Raw genomic sequence first — 18,613 nt, forward strand, 5'->3', positions numbered from 1 at the left:
CTAGAGCTATTCATATGTGCTCACTTCTTTTTGTCTTCTGCTGAAATAATAAAAACAAATAAGTCAATTTCCAGTAAGAGAGCTAAATGTAAGATTGCAAATCAGCATCAACACAATCCTTAACATAACTGGCTAACTGCAGAATAAAATGCAGGAGGAAGTGGGACAAGCCACAAAGTGTATTTGTTTTGCTTTCCATATCAGTTGCTTTCATTTTAGTGTACCTTAAACAATTATTTTTGTTTTGTTTTGTATCAGAGATTGAACCCAGGGGCGCATGACCACTGAGCCACATCCCCAATCCTTTCTATTTTTTATTTCGAGATACGGTCTCATTAAGTTGCTCAGGGCCTTCCTAAATTGCTGAGGCTGGCTTTGAAGTTGTGATCCTCCCATCTCAGCCTTAAAGCTGCTGGGATGAAAAGTGTATACCACCTCTCCCGACAACACATCAGATCTTAAGGTTCCCATATTGAAAAACAATTCTAAGTATTTGTTTTATCTTCTTGCCCAGCCAACACCCGAAACACAAATGACCAAATTTATTAATGACCTAAAAGAATGCAAGTGTTCATTACATTTATAGATAAGAATCAACAAAAACAATCGGCCTCTCTCAGTTTCTACAACTTGCGTATAGAACAAGTTGTCTATGGCCTTGCTAAGTTGCTGAGGTTGGCTTTGAACTAGAGATCCTCCTGCCTAAGCTTGCTGAGCAGATCCTCAAAATTTTTGAAGATCTTGCACAAATGGGTAAATTTGGACTTAACTTTGCAATCAATGTGAAGAACACAAAATATCTGAATAGGGTAGAAGCATGATGAAAACAGTGCAATTGTGAATCAGTGTCTAAGGACCAAAAAGAGTACTTGGTAAAAAAAAAAATCTAAAATAATCTACAATAATTATGAAGGAAAACGCAGAATCAAACAAAGTAAGGTTCAAAGATTTTATTTATTTATTTTTTAGTTGTAGATGGACACAATATCTTTATTTTATTTATTTTTATGTGGTGTTGAGGATCGAACCAGGTGCCTCACACATGCGACGCAAGTGCTCTGCCACTGAGTTACAACCCCAGCTCTTCAAAGATCTTTTGATTAAAACCTGGTTTAAGTCAACTGTTCCCAAAAGTAATAATTTAAAAGCATTAACTTAGTGGGCTGGGGATGTGGCTCAGTGGTAGCATGCTCGCCTGGCATGTGTGCAGCCCGGGTTCAATCCTCAGCACCACATACAAACAAAGATGTTGTGTCCACCAAAAAACTTTAAAAAATAAATAAATATTAAAATATTTAAAAAATAATAAATAAAAGCATTAACTTAAGTCAACTAAAGAGTAAATTTAAAAAAATATATAATCATATTTTTAGACTTCTATTAAAGTAGCTTTAATCAGTTTAATAGATATTATTAATGATATTATTCCTAAGGACAAAAAATTACTGAAGAGGGTATATAGAAATGATTACTGTGCTATAAAAAGTTAATAGTCCTACTTTGGTAACAAATAACTGTACACTGCTCTTCAGTGTTCATGAGAAACAATTTAATAAGCCAAGAAGAATTGTATGAAACAGCAACACTTTCAGCAAGATACACTAATTACAATAAAGTATCAGAGACTTGGAATGCAAGTTAAAAGTAACAAATGCTAATCCATATGCACTAGGTTTTGAATTTTAATTATTCAAAGAAGGAAGAAACTTATTATCAATGCCTAAATTATCATTACCTATTTCCAAGTCTACTCCATGCACATTCCTACTGTCGCTGCTTTTTGGTAGGTCAAAGGATACAGCAAAAGTTGAAGAGACAGTTTGGTACAAAACAATTCCTCACACTGTACACCAGAAATCAAAGTTAAAATAAGAAGCTCTGACTCAGTTAATAACTTATTCCCATTTTTTTCTCATTTTTTACACTGATACTTCCCTTCAGAAAATAATTTGTTATGTACTTGGCAAGAAAATCTACTTATATTCCTAGTCAACAAAACACTACACTAAAACCAGATGAACCTTTACAGTTCAAATCTATACCCACAATAATGAGCCTTTATTCTTTCCGAGAAGACATCTGAATGTAGCACATCCAACTTGTTAGAAGTAAAAACAGAAAAACCCTGATATTCCCCTATATGCTACTGAAAAGACTGAAGTTTACATAAGGCAAAATGAACATATTAAAAGGACTGAGTATAAAACATTTTTATATCACACATTGAGAATAGACATTATTATTAATATAGTATCCTCAATTAAACCATTTATGTAAGATGCTTTGTTCAGAACATACCTACAAAACCCCAAATACTTACTCACTTTTTCATTCTAATGTAATACTCATATTTCAAGTACTTAAATGAAGGTTTGATCTTAGTAAAAGAGAAAAGGGACTATACAGACAGAATAAAAGTGGAACAGATAATATGCATTCAAAGTGAGATAATATGAATTCCAGTTACAAAAACTTCTGGAGATGAGATCTCTTTTTAAGTTATGAGATAGACAGTCCAACAATTTCAAACAGCTCTTACAAAACTGAACTGGTAAGTCAAGAAACAAACTACTGAAATAGAAGGACAAAGGGGGGGAGCATAATCATATTCCTAGAAAACCAAGGCAAATGGTCAGAACAAGTGGGAGGGTTATGAGTTGTCAGGCTCAAGTACATCAATTTGTGGTAACTGGAGGATTAAAGAGAGAAGTTAAAGTAAAGCTGATTTTTTAAAGCAAAGGACAACTGTAAGGGCTGAGTTGTATTGCCAAAAGAAAAAAAAAAAAAAAAAAGCTGAAATCCTAGCCCTAGTTCCTCTTACTTGCAAGTAAGGGATTTGCAAATGTAATAAGTTAAAATGAAGTCACACTGGATTAGGGTAGGCCTTAAATTCAATGGCTGTTATTGTATATAGAGAAAGAAAAATATGGAGACACACAGGAAAAATGTCCTGTGTGTTATCTACACCACTTTTTATTAAGACATGGGTATTCTGAAGAAAGGAAGACGCTTGCCAATCAAAGAACTCAAAAGACTGCCAACAAACACCAGAAGCTAGATAAGGCAAGGAAGAGTTCTTCCTAGGGCCTTCAGGTGAATTCCATTGCTGCTACTCAAACCTTGATTTAGGATTTCTGGGCTGCAGAACTGTGAGAAGAAAATATTATTGTCTTAAGCCACTTAGTTTGTGGTTCCTTGTGATGGCAGCTCTAAAAAAACTAATGTAAGTAAGATTTCATATAAGACATAGACCATTAAACTCTCTATTTAATAGACATGTGCCATCCTGAAATTAACTCAAATACCAAAAAGACTTTAAGTCAACCCCCAGAGAATTTAAATCATTCCTTGCTATTTCAGTCAACCAACCTGAAGCATTCTTTTCCCACCCCAAGAATAGAATACAAAAATAACTGAAACAAGGAAATAAGGAATTTTTCCTCAATCTACCAATTTGTTTCAAGTGCTTCACTTGAGTTTAGAGACAGTTTGGTGCAAATCAAAAATAAATATTTGGTCTTAGTAAAGAAAAAGTAGTTACACCATCAGTTCACATCAATGTTCAACAAATGAGCATGATTAAAAAATTAAAACATTGTCAACAAAAAAATCAGTTCCACTTTCATATCTCAAATACACTTATTGTGGGTTGAATTATATTCCCCATCACACACATACACAAAAGTTATCTTGAATTCCTAATTCCTAAAGCCATGGAATATGACCAGATTTGGTGAAAAGGTCTTTGCAGAGGTAATCAAGTTAGGGTAAAATCATTAAGGCAGGCCCTAATCCAATACAACTGGTATTTGGAGACAGACATGTACACAGGAGAACTATAGATAGATGGACATCTCAAGTCAGGGAGAGGTTTAGAAAAGATCCTTCCCTCACAATCCTCAAAGGAACCAGTCCTGCCAACAGCTTGATTTCAGATTTCAACCCCTAGAATTATGAGACAAATAAATGTCTATGATCTACCACTCAGCTGTGGTATTTTGTCACAGGCAGCCCTGACAAACTTGTACCACATCAACTAATAAATCCAAGTGTCTGACAGAGGCAAAAATTCTGGTTTCATGGACAAAGTTCAAAATGAAAACCCCAAAGACCTAGAGGTCATTAATAGCTACAGGACCTAATATAACCTTCATCTGCCAGTCTCATTCTTTCCAAAAGCTTTCAACAAATGTTTTAGTGTTCACTACATTCTAGATTTTATCTTACTCCATCTTCAGAATCACCCTATAAGTTAGGTACTAATACTTAAAAATAGAGAGTCAGAAAGGTAAAAGTAATTGGTGCTAGGTCACAATAGCTAGAAGTATCAATTTTAAAACTTGTGCTCTAAACACTTTGTGTACTACAATGCCTTCCAGAGATGACACTTAAAAAAAAAAATCTGAACTAATTTGGAGACTAAAGCAACATAGCCAAAATGTTTTGCAGCTATCAAAATGTTATTCAATTATTAACATCTACTCTCCAGAGGTTAAAAAAAACAGGTATGATTCTAGAGAACTACCTGAGAAACTGTCACATTACAAAGCTTACCAGCTCCAGAAATTATCTTCTTTTCTTATTATAGGTTACTCTGAACTCTAAAATCTTCCTAAAAATATGAAAGAAAAAATATGGCTATTAAGAGTGCCTCTACAAGAAGTTACTGGTAAACTCCCAACATAACAGCCACAGCTGGGTCTAGGATGTCTTAGAAGTTTTCCCTTATGGAGCACTCTATGAATTCCAATTGCATGACACAACACTTGGGTAAGAATGTCCCAAGACTAACAAGGAAAATACTGGACATATTTATGAGACTTTCATAAAATTCTAGCAGCAAATATACCCTTTAAGCAAGCTTCAGTTTTGAAGCCAAGGACCATTTTAATTTTGCAAAGATAAGGTGGCAGTCTTCTTGAGCATGCAGAGGAAAAGTCTATTTAATTCTCCCTTGCCACATTAAAAAAAAATTAATTTAATTATAGGAATCTGGTAAGGGATACTTTCAGGTTTTTAAACTTAAAAATGTATCACATAGTTTAAAAATTCAGAGATTAATATCTCTAACAAGAAGGTTTAAAAGAACTGGAATTTCTGAATCTTTTATTTTGACTACTGAATCAAAATCTAGGGGGAAAGAAATATAAATCTGGGGATTTATATTTCCAAAAACTGCTCAATTACCTTCTAAAGTTTTTGTTGAACAAAAATAAAGTATTCCCATACTTTAAACTTTGATTAAGGACTGGGATGTGGCTCAGTGGTAAACTTTGATTAAGGACTGGGATGTGGCTCAGTGGTAGAGCGCTCGCCTAGCAAGTGCGGGGCCCTGGATTCGATCCTCAGTACCACATAAAAATGAATAAATAAAGGTATTATGTCCACTACAACTAAAAAATAAATGTTAAAAAAATAAATGTTAAAAAAGATAGATTAATGTTATGATTAAATAATCTTTAAAACTGTATCAATGAAGCCATTTTTAAAAATCTATTCTTTCTTTAATATCCTTATTGTGACTTCAATATGCTTTTGTAATACTAAGGTCACAGTTCAAAACACTACTACTATTCTATTATCCACTAAGAAAACCTGAATAATAATAATAATAATAATAATAATAATAATAGATATAAATGGAGTTTTCTGCCGTTTAGCTGAGCTCTAACAAAAGCACTGTGTTTACTTAAGTAAAAAAGACAATATAGGTTAAGAAAATAAAACCGTAGTCAAAAGATAGTAACTGTTACCATATTAAATACAGTAAATCTATCATCGACAATGACTAGGATCTCTAAACTAACTAGTCTGGTTTGGATTATTTAAAATTACAAGTCCTCTGACATTTCACAAGTAGAATAGGAGCTATTTCAGGCAAAATACAAAACAACTTTACAATTCCTGAATTATTTAAATTTTAACAAATTTTGATTTCCTCATTAGTCATAGAGTAACAAAAAGTGTTAAATCTGTGGGAGTGTTTTTAACTTCCAAAATTATTTTTAGAAGAAATACATTTAATATACCAACAGCACTGACTCTTCTTATAGATTCTACAACACCCACATCATCTATGCCATATGTTAAAAGATTTTCATTTGAATTGAGAGGATTAAATTCTCTGGTTAAACAATAACTGAAATGAAAGGTAATACTCTAATTACGTTATCTTAAAAGAATACATTTTTGAATAATTTATCCACAGTTTGAAGACAGCAAGACATAATACAGAATATGCTTGGCAGACTTAACTAAGTGGAAAGTTCAATAAAAAGTTATTACTAATTTAAATACTCAAGTTTCTATACTTAATATATTCTCCCTAAACTTCCAACTGAAACAGAAACTCTAAACATTTATTTCATTTTGAGATTTTAGGTCATACAAAGTCAAAAGCCTAATACTTTAAATTTTATATATACATTTTAAAAATTTATCCCAACTACACACAGTGATCACAATATATACCAAGAAGGCAATCAAATCTTTGCTAATCAATATTTTTAAATGGATCACAATCTAAAATCTGATGCTACCTTAGGAATTCAATGAATTGCTAAATTACCTCAAGTTTAAAGGTAAGGGTCATTACTAGTGATGGCTTGTAATACAAATACACAAACCCATTTTTAGTAGCATTATATATAAAGAAAGAATCTTTGGAAAGCTGCATGTTTGGGCTATTATGGCAACTAGAAAAATAACTTATTTTACTCTTCAAAATAAAAAGAATCCATAGAAAATTTTCTCACTTCTATGCTAGTACTCATGTGCTGAATTACAGTGTAATTTCAGATAAAAATATTAAGAATGGTTGAATCAATTGCCATTTTGGCAAGAACACAGCAACTAAGCCACAATTACACTCAGCCTTTGCTAATGTTCTCTGAACCAGCATACAAAGGACTATAACAATTTTTCAATCTTCCATCAGCACATTCCTACACCATATCATGGGAAATCCAATGGAAAGAATATTAATATTTCTGTGTTGCTCAAAAAAGAGAACAGAATCCATTCACTTTCATGCCAAGCAAATACATAGTAACAATCAGACAGGAACAGAAAGGAGAGCAGCATTCACTGTGGAAGGAGTGATGCTCTCTGATGATTGTAAGTTTCTAACTGCCCCTTAATTCTTTGAAATAAGCAGATCTCCAGTAACCTCACATACACATTATATCTGCTGCCAGCAAACCATCCAGTTCTTTCAGAGATACACAATAATGAGACTCAAACGAGACAGCATAGGCAGGATAAATTACTAACAGTTTAGTTTTACATGATTTGTTTTAGATTACATATGTGGAGGTGCCCTAACGTCTACTTGCACACTGCACAATTAAGAGTTTACATCCTCTCACCCAAGTATAATTTGACAATCTCTTCCCCTAGTCAGGAAGTAGTAATAAGAACATACATACAGCAAACTGTGAGCCATAACATTTCACAACTTTTCTCTTTTATAACAGCATAGAACAAACTATACCAGACTACCCACTTTTTGTTTTTCTTGCTATTTTTGAATATTCAAGTTCTAAAAAACAACAATAACAAACAAAAACAAAAACAAATGGAAGATCATCTGAGTTTTGCCCAGTCCTGTCATGCAAACATTTTGGGCAATGCTATTTGTTTCAAAAATGTCCTACCTGCTCTCTTTCTAACATTAAATGAAGATGCTCCTGGAATATTTGTCTTCAGCCTCTTCACAACCTATCCTTCGGCAATTTTATCCAGTTATTCCTACAAATGTACCCAGAATGCCCATAAGGCACCACACACTCATCATATCCTAAAATGGACTCATCTTTCAACTCAATTCTCCCAAACTACTCCTCCTCCAAAAAAATCTTTATAGAAAACCAGAGCAATTAACTCACAGGGGAAAGCCAGAAACCTGTGAATCCTGACTCCTCCTCCTACCTCTACCCTTCATCAATTAATCTTATCAATTACTTCCTCATTAGTGTTCACATTTGTCCACTGCAATCCTATCCTACCATCACCATCCAAGTTCAAAGCTCATCACTCAGACTATTATAATTTTATAATCTCTAGCGGCTCTCCCCCAACCTCACTTCCATGTTTCCACAGCAACCTGCTTCTCTTGTGTTAACATACTTTACATTTACTCAATTCACTCATTCACACTGACTAGTAGCATAGGTCAGGGACTGCCTATAGCAAAAGCTATGCATACAGCAGTGAAGGAAACAGGTATAGGCCCTCATACCCACCAGACTAAGCTTCAATGGCAAGGACAATGTCTATGATAATGTCCACATGCCCAGGATGCAAATAACATAGTATCCTTGGTGTCTAGCAGAGTACATAGCACATATTAGGTGTTCAGTAAAAATGTGTTGAACAGAAGACAAATAACTAATTTCTCTCCAAATATATAAAAACATATCTACACACACAGCATTTCAAATCTTCACCTTCCCCAGTACTAATGTCACCTCCACTGCCTGTGGGTTATATCCACCTGCATGACTCACCTCAAACATTATCCCTAAACCAGCACTTCCCCTGTGTTCATTATTTCTGTGTTCATTATTTAAGACACTCAACCTTCCTAATACTCTGCCCCACTGTCCCAAATGTGGAACATCTATGTTACATCATAATATAATTACAACTATAATATTAATGTAATACTATATAAACTCTAGATTATTATTTCCAATCCATTTTAATGTTCTTGTGTCAATTTTGTTGAAATAAAATTAAAAACTTGGGGTCAATGAGGTTATCTTCCACTCATTTTCCCCTTACCTTCCTCTTCCCCTGAATCCCCAGAGCCCTGTTCTCATGATGCTTGCCACTTCCTTCTCAGGGTTATACCTACCTATACACCCTTTAATAAATGGAATAAATTTTTGGAAGCTAGGGGCTGCTTTATTAAACTGTATTCTCCACTTAGCAGTGTCTTTCAAATGTGGGCATTATAATGTTTACTAAATGAATGAGTCCCTAAAAGAAAGCCAACAAGAAAACAAGCAAAGCTGGAAGAGAACATGCATGACTCCAAAAGCATAGTCACATTGTCTGTCACTCAGTGACTACAAAATTTTCAGTCTTGGAGATCATTAGAGCAAAATAGGTCAGACACCATTAGTTAAATAACTTTGTTTTTTGCGTCTAGGTTCCTGAGCTTTTGATTCTGAAACATCTTATAGCTTATAGCTCCCTACTAAAATCAAATGCAAAATCCCACAAATAAACAAGATAAAAATAGAGCCATTCCAGCTGAAGCTGGGCTGAGTGACCAGGGCCACCTGCTCAGACTTTTCAGCACCCTTTCTACACGTCTTTATTATTTATCACAGGTCCATGCAAGGCACTATGAAAACCTCAGCTCTAAAAGCATATCAAGCCTTCCTGGAACCACCCTCCAATGTGGGTAAAGAACAATATGGAATCTTTAGGAACCAACAATGAGGATCCTGCACCCAAGAAGAAGCTACTGTAAAAATGTGCTAAACAGAACTGACTGAAGTGGTTCAGAAACCTGTGTTTCTGTCACCACTGTCTTGGACTTTAACCAGTCCATTTAATGAAGCCAGCTGCAGTAAGACAAACCTGGGACAGCCTCTCAACAATACTTTTGCATGGAAGACAACGCAAAGACCAGGATGGAATCAAGGAAAAAGTGGCACAGAGTGAACAAGTCACTTAAATATATTTCTAACCTGGCTGAAAAATGAAAAAATTGAACCTCTGATATTAACATAGTCCAACCTAGCCAAGAGAATAAGAGAAGCCATAGATACCCAGACTCAGAATCTTAGCTGCTATGTGTTTGCCTAGATTTGTATCCTCCCCTCTCAAACGCCCTTCTAGAACCAACTGAAGCAGATAATGGGATGAAGCCAAAAGCAATTATCTTTCTCTGCCAATATATGATTTTAACAGCATGTCCATAAAACATTTGTACCTCTAAAGCATGATTTCATATATCCTATTGCATCTAAACATTCTTAGAAGATATTATGTTTTTTTCCATTTAGTGAGTCAAACAGCTAGTAAAAATATTTTTAACTAAGTTCTTAAAATAAATCAATTTAAGTCAGATGTCATAATGATGTCAGATGGCTACTCCTCTCAACTTCCAGACAAGTCCTTTAAGCTAACACAGTACCTTTTGCAAAGTTTGTGAGATCCCAGGAATCAATAACCTTAACCTTGGACACCTTACAATTCATTTTTCTGCTCAGCACGAGTTAAGATGCATTTAAATTTAACTGCAACTACAATTCCAAGAAATTGGCCAGACAGTTGTTTAAAACCCAATTAAACAGCAGGGGTGTGAAGACTACTTAGCATTATCCAGAAAACTACTGCAGCAGATAAATCCTGGAGTTCGGGTATAAAAAGAAAAAGGAAGAGCTGAATAACTCACAAAACCAAGAATAAAAGCAAAAATAATGGCAGCTAGACAGAACCCCTCTTGAAGAGCAAAGGTTTAATGCCTTTTTTAGAACAGGCTAATATGATTCAGAGGCACAATGAAAAAAGAAAACCCGAGTAGTGATTGCTTCTTCAATAAAAACTTGAATTATTGTCATCCAATAATACCTAAAGTTAGAGAGCAAGAATTTATTATGAAAAAGGAAAAATATGATATTCTACATGAAAAGAGTATTAGCTCCTATTTGCTTCAGAACATACTTGAGAGCTGGCTCATTTCAAGAACTGAAGGAACTTTCCACACATGATGACATAATTTTGACAAGTTTGACATATTAATCATAGGAGGAATTGTCAACATTCACTTTGTGATCACACTTCCCAAGAACTGTATTCCTCTATAAAATGCATAATCATTTCAAAATAGGAACACAAACCCTACAAACTCATAATAAATTGTACCCCCATATAATGATTCATCTCAGCCTTTAAGGTTTTCATGATTGAAGTCACCACTTAATCAGGCAGAAATTATTTCTTCTTCCTTTAAAAAAATATACAAATGATAAAAAAAAAATCCCATTATTTTCCTCCCAAATTGAGAACATAATCCATCAACCATTGCTCACATCATTCTCAAAAATTTTCCATTTCCTAAGCATATGACAACAATCAGACGGCAATACACTGTTTTCCCAAGCCAGTATAAACACATTATGTGATAGGTATTCAAAGTTCTTTTCTACAAGCTAACAGAAGAATGAGTTTAATGCAATATTTTAATTTTTCACTTCAAATTTCTGAAAATGTGTTAAAAAGTTGTAAAATATCTCAAGCATCTTTTTTATGATAATACAAATGTTAATGGTAGAAAATCTGAAAAACACAAATTATAAAAGAAATTAAAAACTAGAATCACAGCACCTCCGTAAGTATCATTTTTAATAATTGCATGATATTTTGTTGTAAGGATGTTTTATAATCAATTTATGCCACTTCTGCATTATGGATGTTTCCATGTTTTCACTATTTTATAAATATTACTACGACAGACACCTTGATGCAGAAATCTTGGTGTACTGTTTTTAAAAGTGAAATTACTGAGTTAGTTGATACAAAACTTATTAAAGCACTTAATAATATATTTTCAAACTGCTTCCAGATCAGCTAAATCAGTTTACACTTTTGCCTCTTCTACTGTATGTCCCTTTCTCTGGTGATCCTGCAATTCTTAAAATCACCTCTCTTCATAGTATCAATTTTAGAAAAGTCTACCAAGCCAGGCATGGTGGCACAAGACTGCAGTTGCTTGGGAAACTGAAGCAGAAGGACCACAAGTTCAAAGCCAGCCTCAGCAAAAGTGAGGTGCTAAGCAACTCAGTGAGACCCTGTTTCTAAATTTAAAAAAAAAAAAAAGTCTACCAAATATTCATCTATATAATAAAAAGATGTCAACAGGGTAACAGAAAATTTTAAGAAAAAAATAAGGAAAAGAACATATAGAAAAATACAAAAAAAAGCAGAAGTATTTAATATGGCATGATATATTTGGCAAATAATGATATTCTTAACTCTACTCAGGTGATCTGCTTTGTTTTTCTAAGAGAGCCACCTCATGTGTCTTTAAATGGCTTCAAATTATATGCATACTTTGTGAGAAAATCTGTTTTGTTTTGTTTTTTTCCCCCTGGGGAAGAATAATCATGGCTCTCAACAGATTCTTAACAGGGTCATTTAGCAAAAATATTTAAGACCCTTTTCCCAGATGAATAGCTATTGTCGTATCTTCTGATCCACTCTTTCCTCCCTGGAGCACTTGGGGACCATAGGGGCATTTTCTGTACCCTTCCATTTCTGAGAATGTCCAAGGCCCCTTTCCTTTAATCTAAATAAAAACCTTTCTACTACCACTAGAGGACAAAGGAATGCTCACTTCCTACACAGGCCTCCTCCAGGAGAGAGTTCCTGACATAAAAATGGAGCCTGTAATGGAAATGATAGAAACACTGTATGATTCCAAAGGTATGAAGAAAATACCTAAGTAATGAGTCATGCCATCTAACATCTAAAGGTAAAGAGCAATAAACAAACAAACACACGATGACCTACATAGAATCACAGGATTTGTCTACTGTAATCTATGAGTGAGTGGATCTAGAGACTATCATGCTAAGTGAAATAAGCCATCTCATTACCACAGGAACACTGTACATGACAAATGGATCATTCCACACCAGAACTGAACCATGTACAGGGTACCATCTCTACTCAGAACTAGTATCTTCACTTGACCCTCAAAAAAAAAAACCTCTACCTCCTCAACACAAAGGATTTTCTTTGTTTAAGGGTGTGTAGGTGGAGCTAGGTCAGAGCAATGATACTGGAAATCACTGCCCTAGAAAACTAGAAAAAGATGGCTGCAGGTGCTTTTGTTTAAAGTTGCCCATTCCAAATTACCCAAGTAGAAGTCTAGGCAGACTTAATTCCCCAGAAAACTTCCTTCTGCCATCTGTCCTACTACTCACACAGTACAGTTTGGGGAGGTACACAGAACTTCCTAGAAATTATGAGATGGAAAAATGAGGTAAGGGTAAGGGCAACCTGCCCATGTTGGCTCCCTAAGGAACCTGATACGGGCAGTCCCTGCCCAGGGTCAGGCAAGACCCTACCTGCCCCAACAGATGGCTGCTGAGCAGATCAGCCCTAAAAGACTTTGCCCTGAGTTAAGAAGGTAATCTCTGGGGAATTGGCTAGGGATGCTGGATGGGCAAGCAGGCCAGGCTATGGCACAACTTAACCAGTATTAAACATTTAGATCAGGAGTTCTCAACCCGGTACAATTTTGTCCTCCAGGGAACATCTAGCAATGTTTATAAATGCTTTCAGTTCTCACAACTTTGGGGGCAATTATGGAGGGTAACTACTGGCTTCTAGTAGGTAGAAGCCGAGGCTGCTACTAAACATCCTGTATACAAAGGACCGCCCCTTGCTGCCAACTCCCAACTCCAATAAAAATCATCTGGTCCAAGATATCTTTAGTGAAAAGATTGAAAACCCCCCATTTATTTCAGGCCTTTGTTTGTATTTTCATCTCAGACCTCAAACATGTTACAGGCAATTCTGGTAAAAACCTAATCATAAATTATAAAACTTTTTTTTTTTTTTTTAAAGAGAGAGTGGGGGGGGGGACAGAGAGAGACAGAGAGAATTTTAACATTTATTTATTTTTTCTTAGTTCTCGGCGGACACAACATCTTTGTTGGTATGTGGTGCTGCTGAGGATCGAACCCGGGCCGCACACATGCTAGGCGAGTGCGCTACCGCTTGAGCCACATCCCCAGCCCCAAATTATAAAACTTTCATAAAACTGTTCTACCAAAAAATATTACTTCAGGTTATCCAAAGATTAGCTTTTCTGACTCAAGATTCAACAATTTATTCACTGAACATTTAGCAAATACCCACTATGTAACTGGGCCCAATACTAAGCAACAGTAGCAGTTAAAAAAAAAAAAAAAAAAAAAAAAAAACTCAGGCTCTGATTCAACTCTTGCCCTTGGCTCAGAGAAGTGTAGTATGAAAAAATAAGTGAAATTTTGAAGCTAGACAGTTAGTTCCAAGCTCTATCATTTACTATCATTTGGCATGTTCTTAACTTTCCTGAACCTCAATCAATTCACCTCTACAACAGGTTGAAAAGGACTTTTCCCAAAGTAGGAGAGTTAAATAAGATAATTCATGTAAAGTGCAAAGTATACTAAGCCTAGCTACAATCAGTATTCAAAAATTCCTAATATTAATAGCAAACTATAGGAAGCAATAAATTGGAAACTACTAGTATGCCTATAAAATAGTTATTGTAACTGTGATTGTGACAGCTTGAACACATTTTCAGTGAAATTAATTGCTTTTCTGCATAACATTCAAGAAGGTAAGACCCTGGCAGGAACCAAAGCAATGTCAAGTCCAAGGTCACTGTGGGAAAGAAAAATCTTCTGCTCTAACTCTGGCAACACAAAGGTGCTAGGTGGAGGAAGATGGAAGTCATGGGGGAGAGATGGGAAAAGAGGAAAGGAAGGAGAGAAGTAAGCAAGAATGAGAATATAAATGAATGTGAAGGAACACAAAAGGCTCCAAAGCCAGTAATATGAATGTGTAGGTCAAGCTTACATGTTACATGTTTGTAAAGGGAACATTTCAACTAGCACCCATCTTTCACTTCACAAGTCATTGTGGACTTCTTTCATGAATGAACTGAAAAAATAGTTTAAAATAATTAGCTTCAACCATGGGGAAAACAAACAAATGTGGAGTAACCACATTCCCACAGTCTCAGCAAATCTGCCCAGATGTCAATGCCAATACCCAAATACATTAACCATACAATTACTGAATGCACAGTTAAAAGCAAACAGTGTCTGAGTGGTTTAGAATCTTCCAGTCAATATACAACTTTCCATATTTAATAAAGGCATATTTTAATGGACTTGTTTTCAGGCACGTGAAAGAACCCCTTCCTTATAAGTACTTCACTAAAGTTTGAGTCTATGCCATATCATCAAGCATCTACTTAGCATACCAGTGGGACCCACCACCTTCTTCCTATAGATTCCTGTGACAAGATAGAGGCCAAAGCAAATGTTAAACGTTCTTATAAATGCACAGAAATTTTGATTTAAAATTTGGCCTAACTTATGTTTGTTTTAATGTAACTCAAAGGGGGAAAGATTATTATCAACTTTGTTGCATCCATGATCATTATATCTATGCTCACTGCAATTACTGATTACAGGAGCCAGATCTATGTTCAAGTCCACATTGTACTCCACCTGTGACCTCAGGGAAAAATCACCAAAACTCACATTCTCAGTCTCCTGATTGGGGGCGGAGAGGGAATGTGTAAAAAAGATTAAGCTAAGAAACTAACTTTCCTTCCAAGTCAAGTACTAATCCAAAGTGTGAAAAAACTCTGAAATTGAAAGCTTCTTAATTTCCTTTGCATGGAGAATCAAATAAAGGCTTTTAGAGAAATCATGTATAAAATTAAATGCTTGTTAGGTTTGACAAGATCATTCAGTAACACAGTCTTGAAATCTATGCCTAATGACTGATTCAAACTACAGACTGGAAATAGACAGTACGACCACAGAATTGTTTCTGTGCTCAGAAGCTTCCTGTCACACATCCTTCCAGCTATCTGCTTTCTCAAAGAGATTGCATATCTCCAAAATAATTCCTATGAAGCTACTGTTAACATCCACACCTTATACAATTGCTTAGCTATTAGAGCTATACCATGTTCAATTAGATTCTACTCATCAACATCAATTTCAGTGACTATTAATATTCCAAATAAACAACAAAATAGCAATGGAATAATTATATGATTTAGAGCAAGAGTTGCTTTTACAACTGAAACATCCAAGAGACAATCATCAATTTTATAGAAAACATTACCTTTATTTAGCTAAAACTCCTAAAGAATAAGTAAAACTAAATAAATAACTAAATAATAAGTAAATAACTAAAACTCCTAAATAAGTATCCCCATCATTTAATTAACATTTAAAAAATACTAGGCTAACTGAACCAAATTTTCTTCTTAAAAGCATTCCTAAAGAAAGTGACAATTTTTATTTCTCTGCTTATATATTTACTATGTTAGAAGTTTATTCTATGCACAGAATTTCTAAGAATAGTACAGTCCACTGCACTACCCAGCAATTTTGGTGGTTCTGATCAGCAAAGGAAGACAAATCCTACTCTCTTCATATGAGCACACTTCTATTCAGTCACAGAAAATGAGCCAGGACAAATATTAACAATGATAGATAAATATTTCACTTGCTTTCCAGTCAGGGAGTGAAATGTGAAATCTTAAACTATGCCAACTACACTACAGCTCATCCTAAATTAATTCTGCAGAGTGACTTAAATATTTTAGAGGAACAAGTTTTCTGTATCCTATCTATGAAGTTATATTATCTCTAGAACATAAATAAAAATGTGTTTATTTTGTAGGATGTTGACTGGCATTTTACATGAATTCCATTTGAAGTCTCAACTTTTGAAATAGTCATTTATGCCCTCTTGCTAATCTCATTCACTGAATAATATAAACATAATTTTGGAAATAATAAATTAAAAAATGATAATGAAGACAATGGTGATACCTCTCCATTCTAGATTTAAAACAAAAAACAAAACCACCAATGATTGTATCCAGTAAATATATTTACTGGATACAAAGTTCAAAACATGAGTTAAGGACCCACATTATGTAAAGAAAACAAAATCCACTCAATACTTTGAAAGTTGAAAGTAATCTCCACATCAAGATTAAAGATGTGAAGTTATTAGGTAAACTTCTCTAATGTCAGGAAATAATGTCTCTTTACTCACCACTAAACAAACCATGTATTTGAACCTAGAAATTCAGTGTTCCATACATCCATAAAAATATGGACAACTAGTAGGAGTTAGTTTTGAATTCTAAGACACATATTCACAAGTGTTTAAAGATTCCACAATATGTGAATCACTCAAAAGAGTATATATGAATCACTCAAAAGAGCCCTAACTTGTATCTCAAATCAATTAGGATCATGCTTACTCTCACTCCCAGGTCAGTAGCTATCCCAGTTCATACAAATTCATATGGGCCACTGGGTTAAAGTCACATTGCTATTTTCTAGGTCATTCTATTAGGTACTACAGCAGATGTCCAAAAAGCCTCCACTACTCTGTGATTTTTGAACCCCGGGGTCCCTCAGTAACACCTCGGCGGGAGACTCTCTGGACAGGCCGACTTGGGGCCCACGCTGCGAGCTGGCTGAGTGTACCTAGGGGTGCCCAAGGCCTGCAGTTTTAATGGGCTGCCAGGTGAATCTGAGTCCAGGGGCCGCACTTCGAGGCGCCTGTGCTAACGACTTCCAGAGGCAGTCCTTCAACCACCCGGATGTGGTGCAGACCGCGAGGACTTGCGGGCCGCGGCCAAGGGCTCTGGGCGGCGCCCCCCACCCGGGGACGCCCGGCCTCAGGCCAGGTCGGTGGGGCCGCAGTTACGGGCAGTTTCCCCTAGGTCCCGCCAAGCTGAGCGGTGGGCTGGGAAAGCGCCCGGACTCTGGACCCCAACACAGGTCTCGGTGACCACGAGCTCCGTCACCGACGGGACGCGCGTCCCGGCCCGTCTCTCAACGCTCGGGCCTCAGTTTCCCCGTCTGTCAGCGGGCTCACGACAGCCCCGGAGAAGCCGCGTCGAAACGAAAGTAACTCGGCCGCCCGCGGTACTTCCTGGCACGGTCCCGCACGGCCGGCCCGGCCCGCCGCGCCGCGCCCACCGCCCCGCGAGCGCCCCCGGGGCCGCCCCCAACGCCCCCCGACCACCCGGCCTGCGCCCACTCACGGGTAGGCATGGCGACCCCGAACCGCGCTCGCCGCCGCACCGAGGCTCAGCGGGGCCGCGCCGGGCGCGCCAACGGCACCATGACCGCCGGCGTCCGCCGAGGCCCGGACCAGCGAAGGGCGAAAGCGGAGGGAGCGGACGCGGACGCCACGGCTCACGCAACGAAGCCACCGACAGCTGCCAGCGGCAGCCCCGCTCCGCGCCGGACGACGCGCTGGGCGTACCCACGTCCGTGACGTCAGCGCGTCCCAGGCGTCCCGGCCCCGCCCCGCCCCCGGCGGCGGATCCGCTGGACTGGCAGCCCTCACCAGCAGGGCCCCGGGAAGCACCGCTTCTCGAGCAGCTGCGAGGTCGCTTTTATTTTCAGATGCTGGTGACTTACCTGGCATTCGTTTTTATTCAACCCGTGTAGGGTGTATCGCTTTAGGATTGAGAGTGACAGGATGACGGTGGCTTTGGGTGCGTTGCGTGCCTGTAGGCTTTTTATCCTGTAAGCTCCTTAACTTGAAAAGCATCCTGCAGCCGCTAAAAGCATGATTTATTTGAGGCGCACTAAGGTCACTTAGAAAGATGGCTATTTTTTTTCCCCCCAGAAGACAGAAAATGTCATTTCCTCTTGCTCTTCTGGTGACTTTCAGAGTGAGTTAGTCTCCTCCGGAGAGGGCGTTTCAGTACACCTGGCTGAGTTACTGTTCTTGACGCTGGGTATCATTAACAGTTGATGGCCTTAATAGTCACTGAGCTGAGCACCCACAGGAGACAGAGCATCCGGCAGAAGGCATACACTTT

At 37.1% G+C, this 18,613-nt stretch overlaps 1 protein-coding gene across 8 annotated transcripts in view; it reads right to left on the reverse strand.

Annotated features, from left to right (window-relative positions):
* Efr3a (EFR3 homolog A) overlaps positions 1-18,225 on the reverse strand; it is a 90,949-nt gene extending 72,724 nt beyond the window's left edge. For 7 of the 8 annotated variants that reach the window (XM_005316147.5, XM_021724096.3, XM_078016702.1 and 4 more), the window contains exon 1: positions 17,825-17,982. In XM_005316147.5, the coding sequence (XP_005316204.2) occupies positions 17,825-17,834 (10 nt within the window). In that variant the 5' untranslated portion in view covers positions 17,835-17,982. Of the gene's footprint in view, positions 1-17,824; positions 17,983-18,206 lie in introns of those variants that run through there. The other variant, XM_078016701.1, reaches the window with a different exon arrangement.
* Positions 18,226-18,613: the final 388 nt, after the last annotated feature.

Source organism: Ictidomys tridecemlineatus, chromosome 7 (assembly GCF_052094955.1).
Source record: "Ictidomys tridecemlineatus isolate mIctTri1 chromosome 7, mIctTri1.hap1, whole genome shotgun sequence".
Taxonomy (NCBI): domain Eukaryota; kingdom Metazoa; phylum Chordata; class Mammalia; order Rodentia; family Sciuridae; genus Ictidomys; species Ictidomys tridecemlineatus.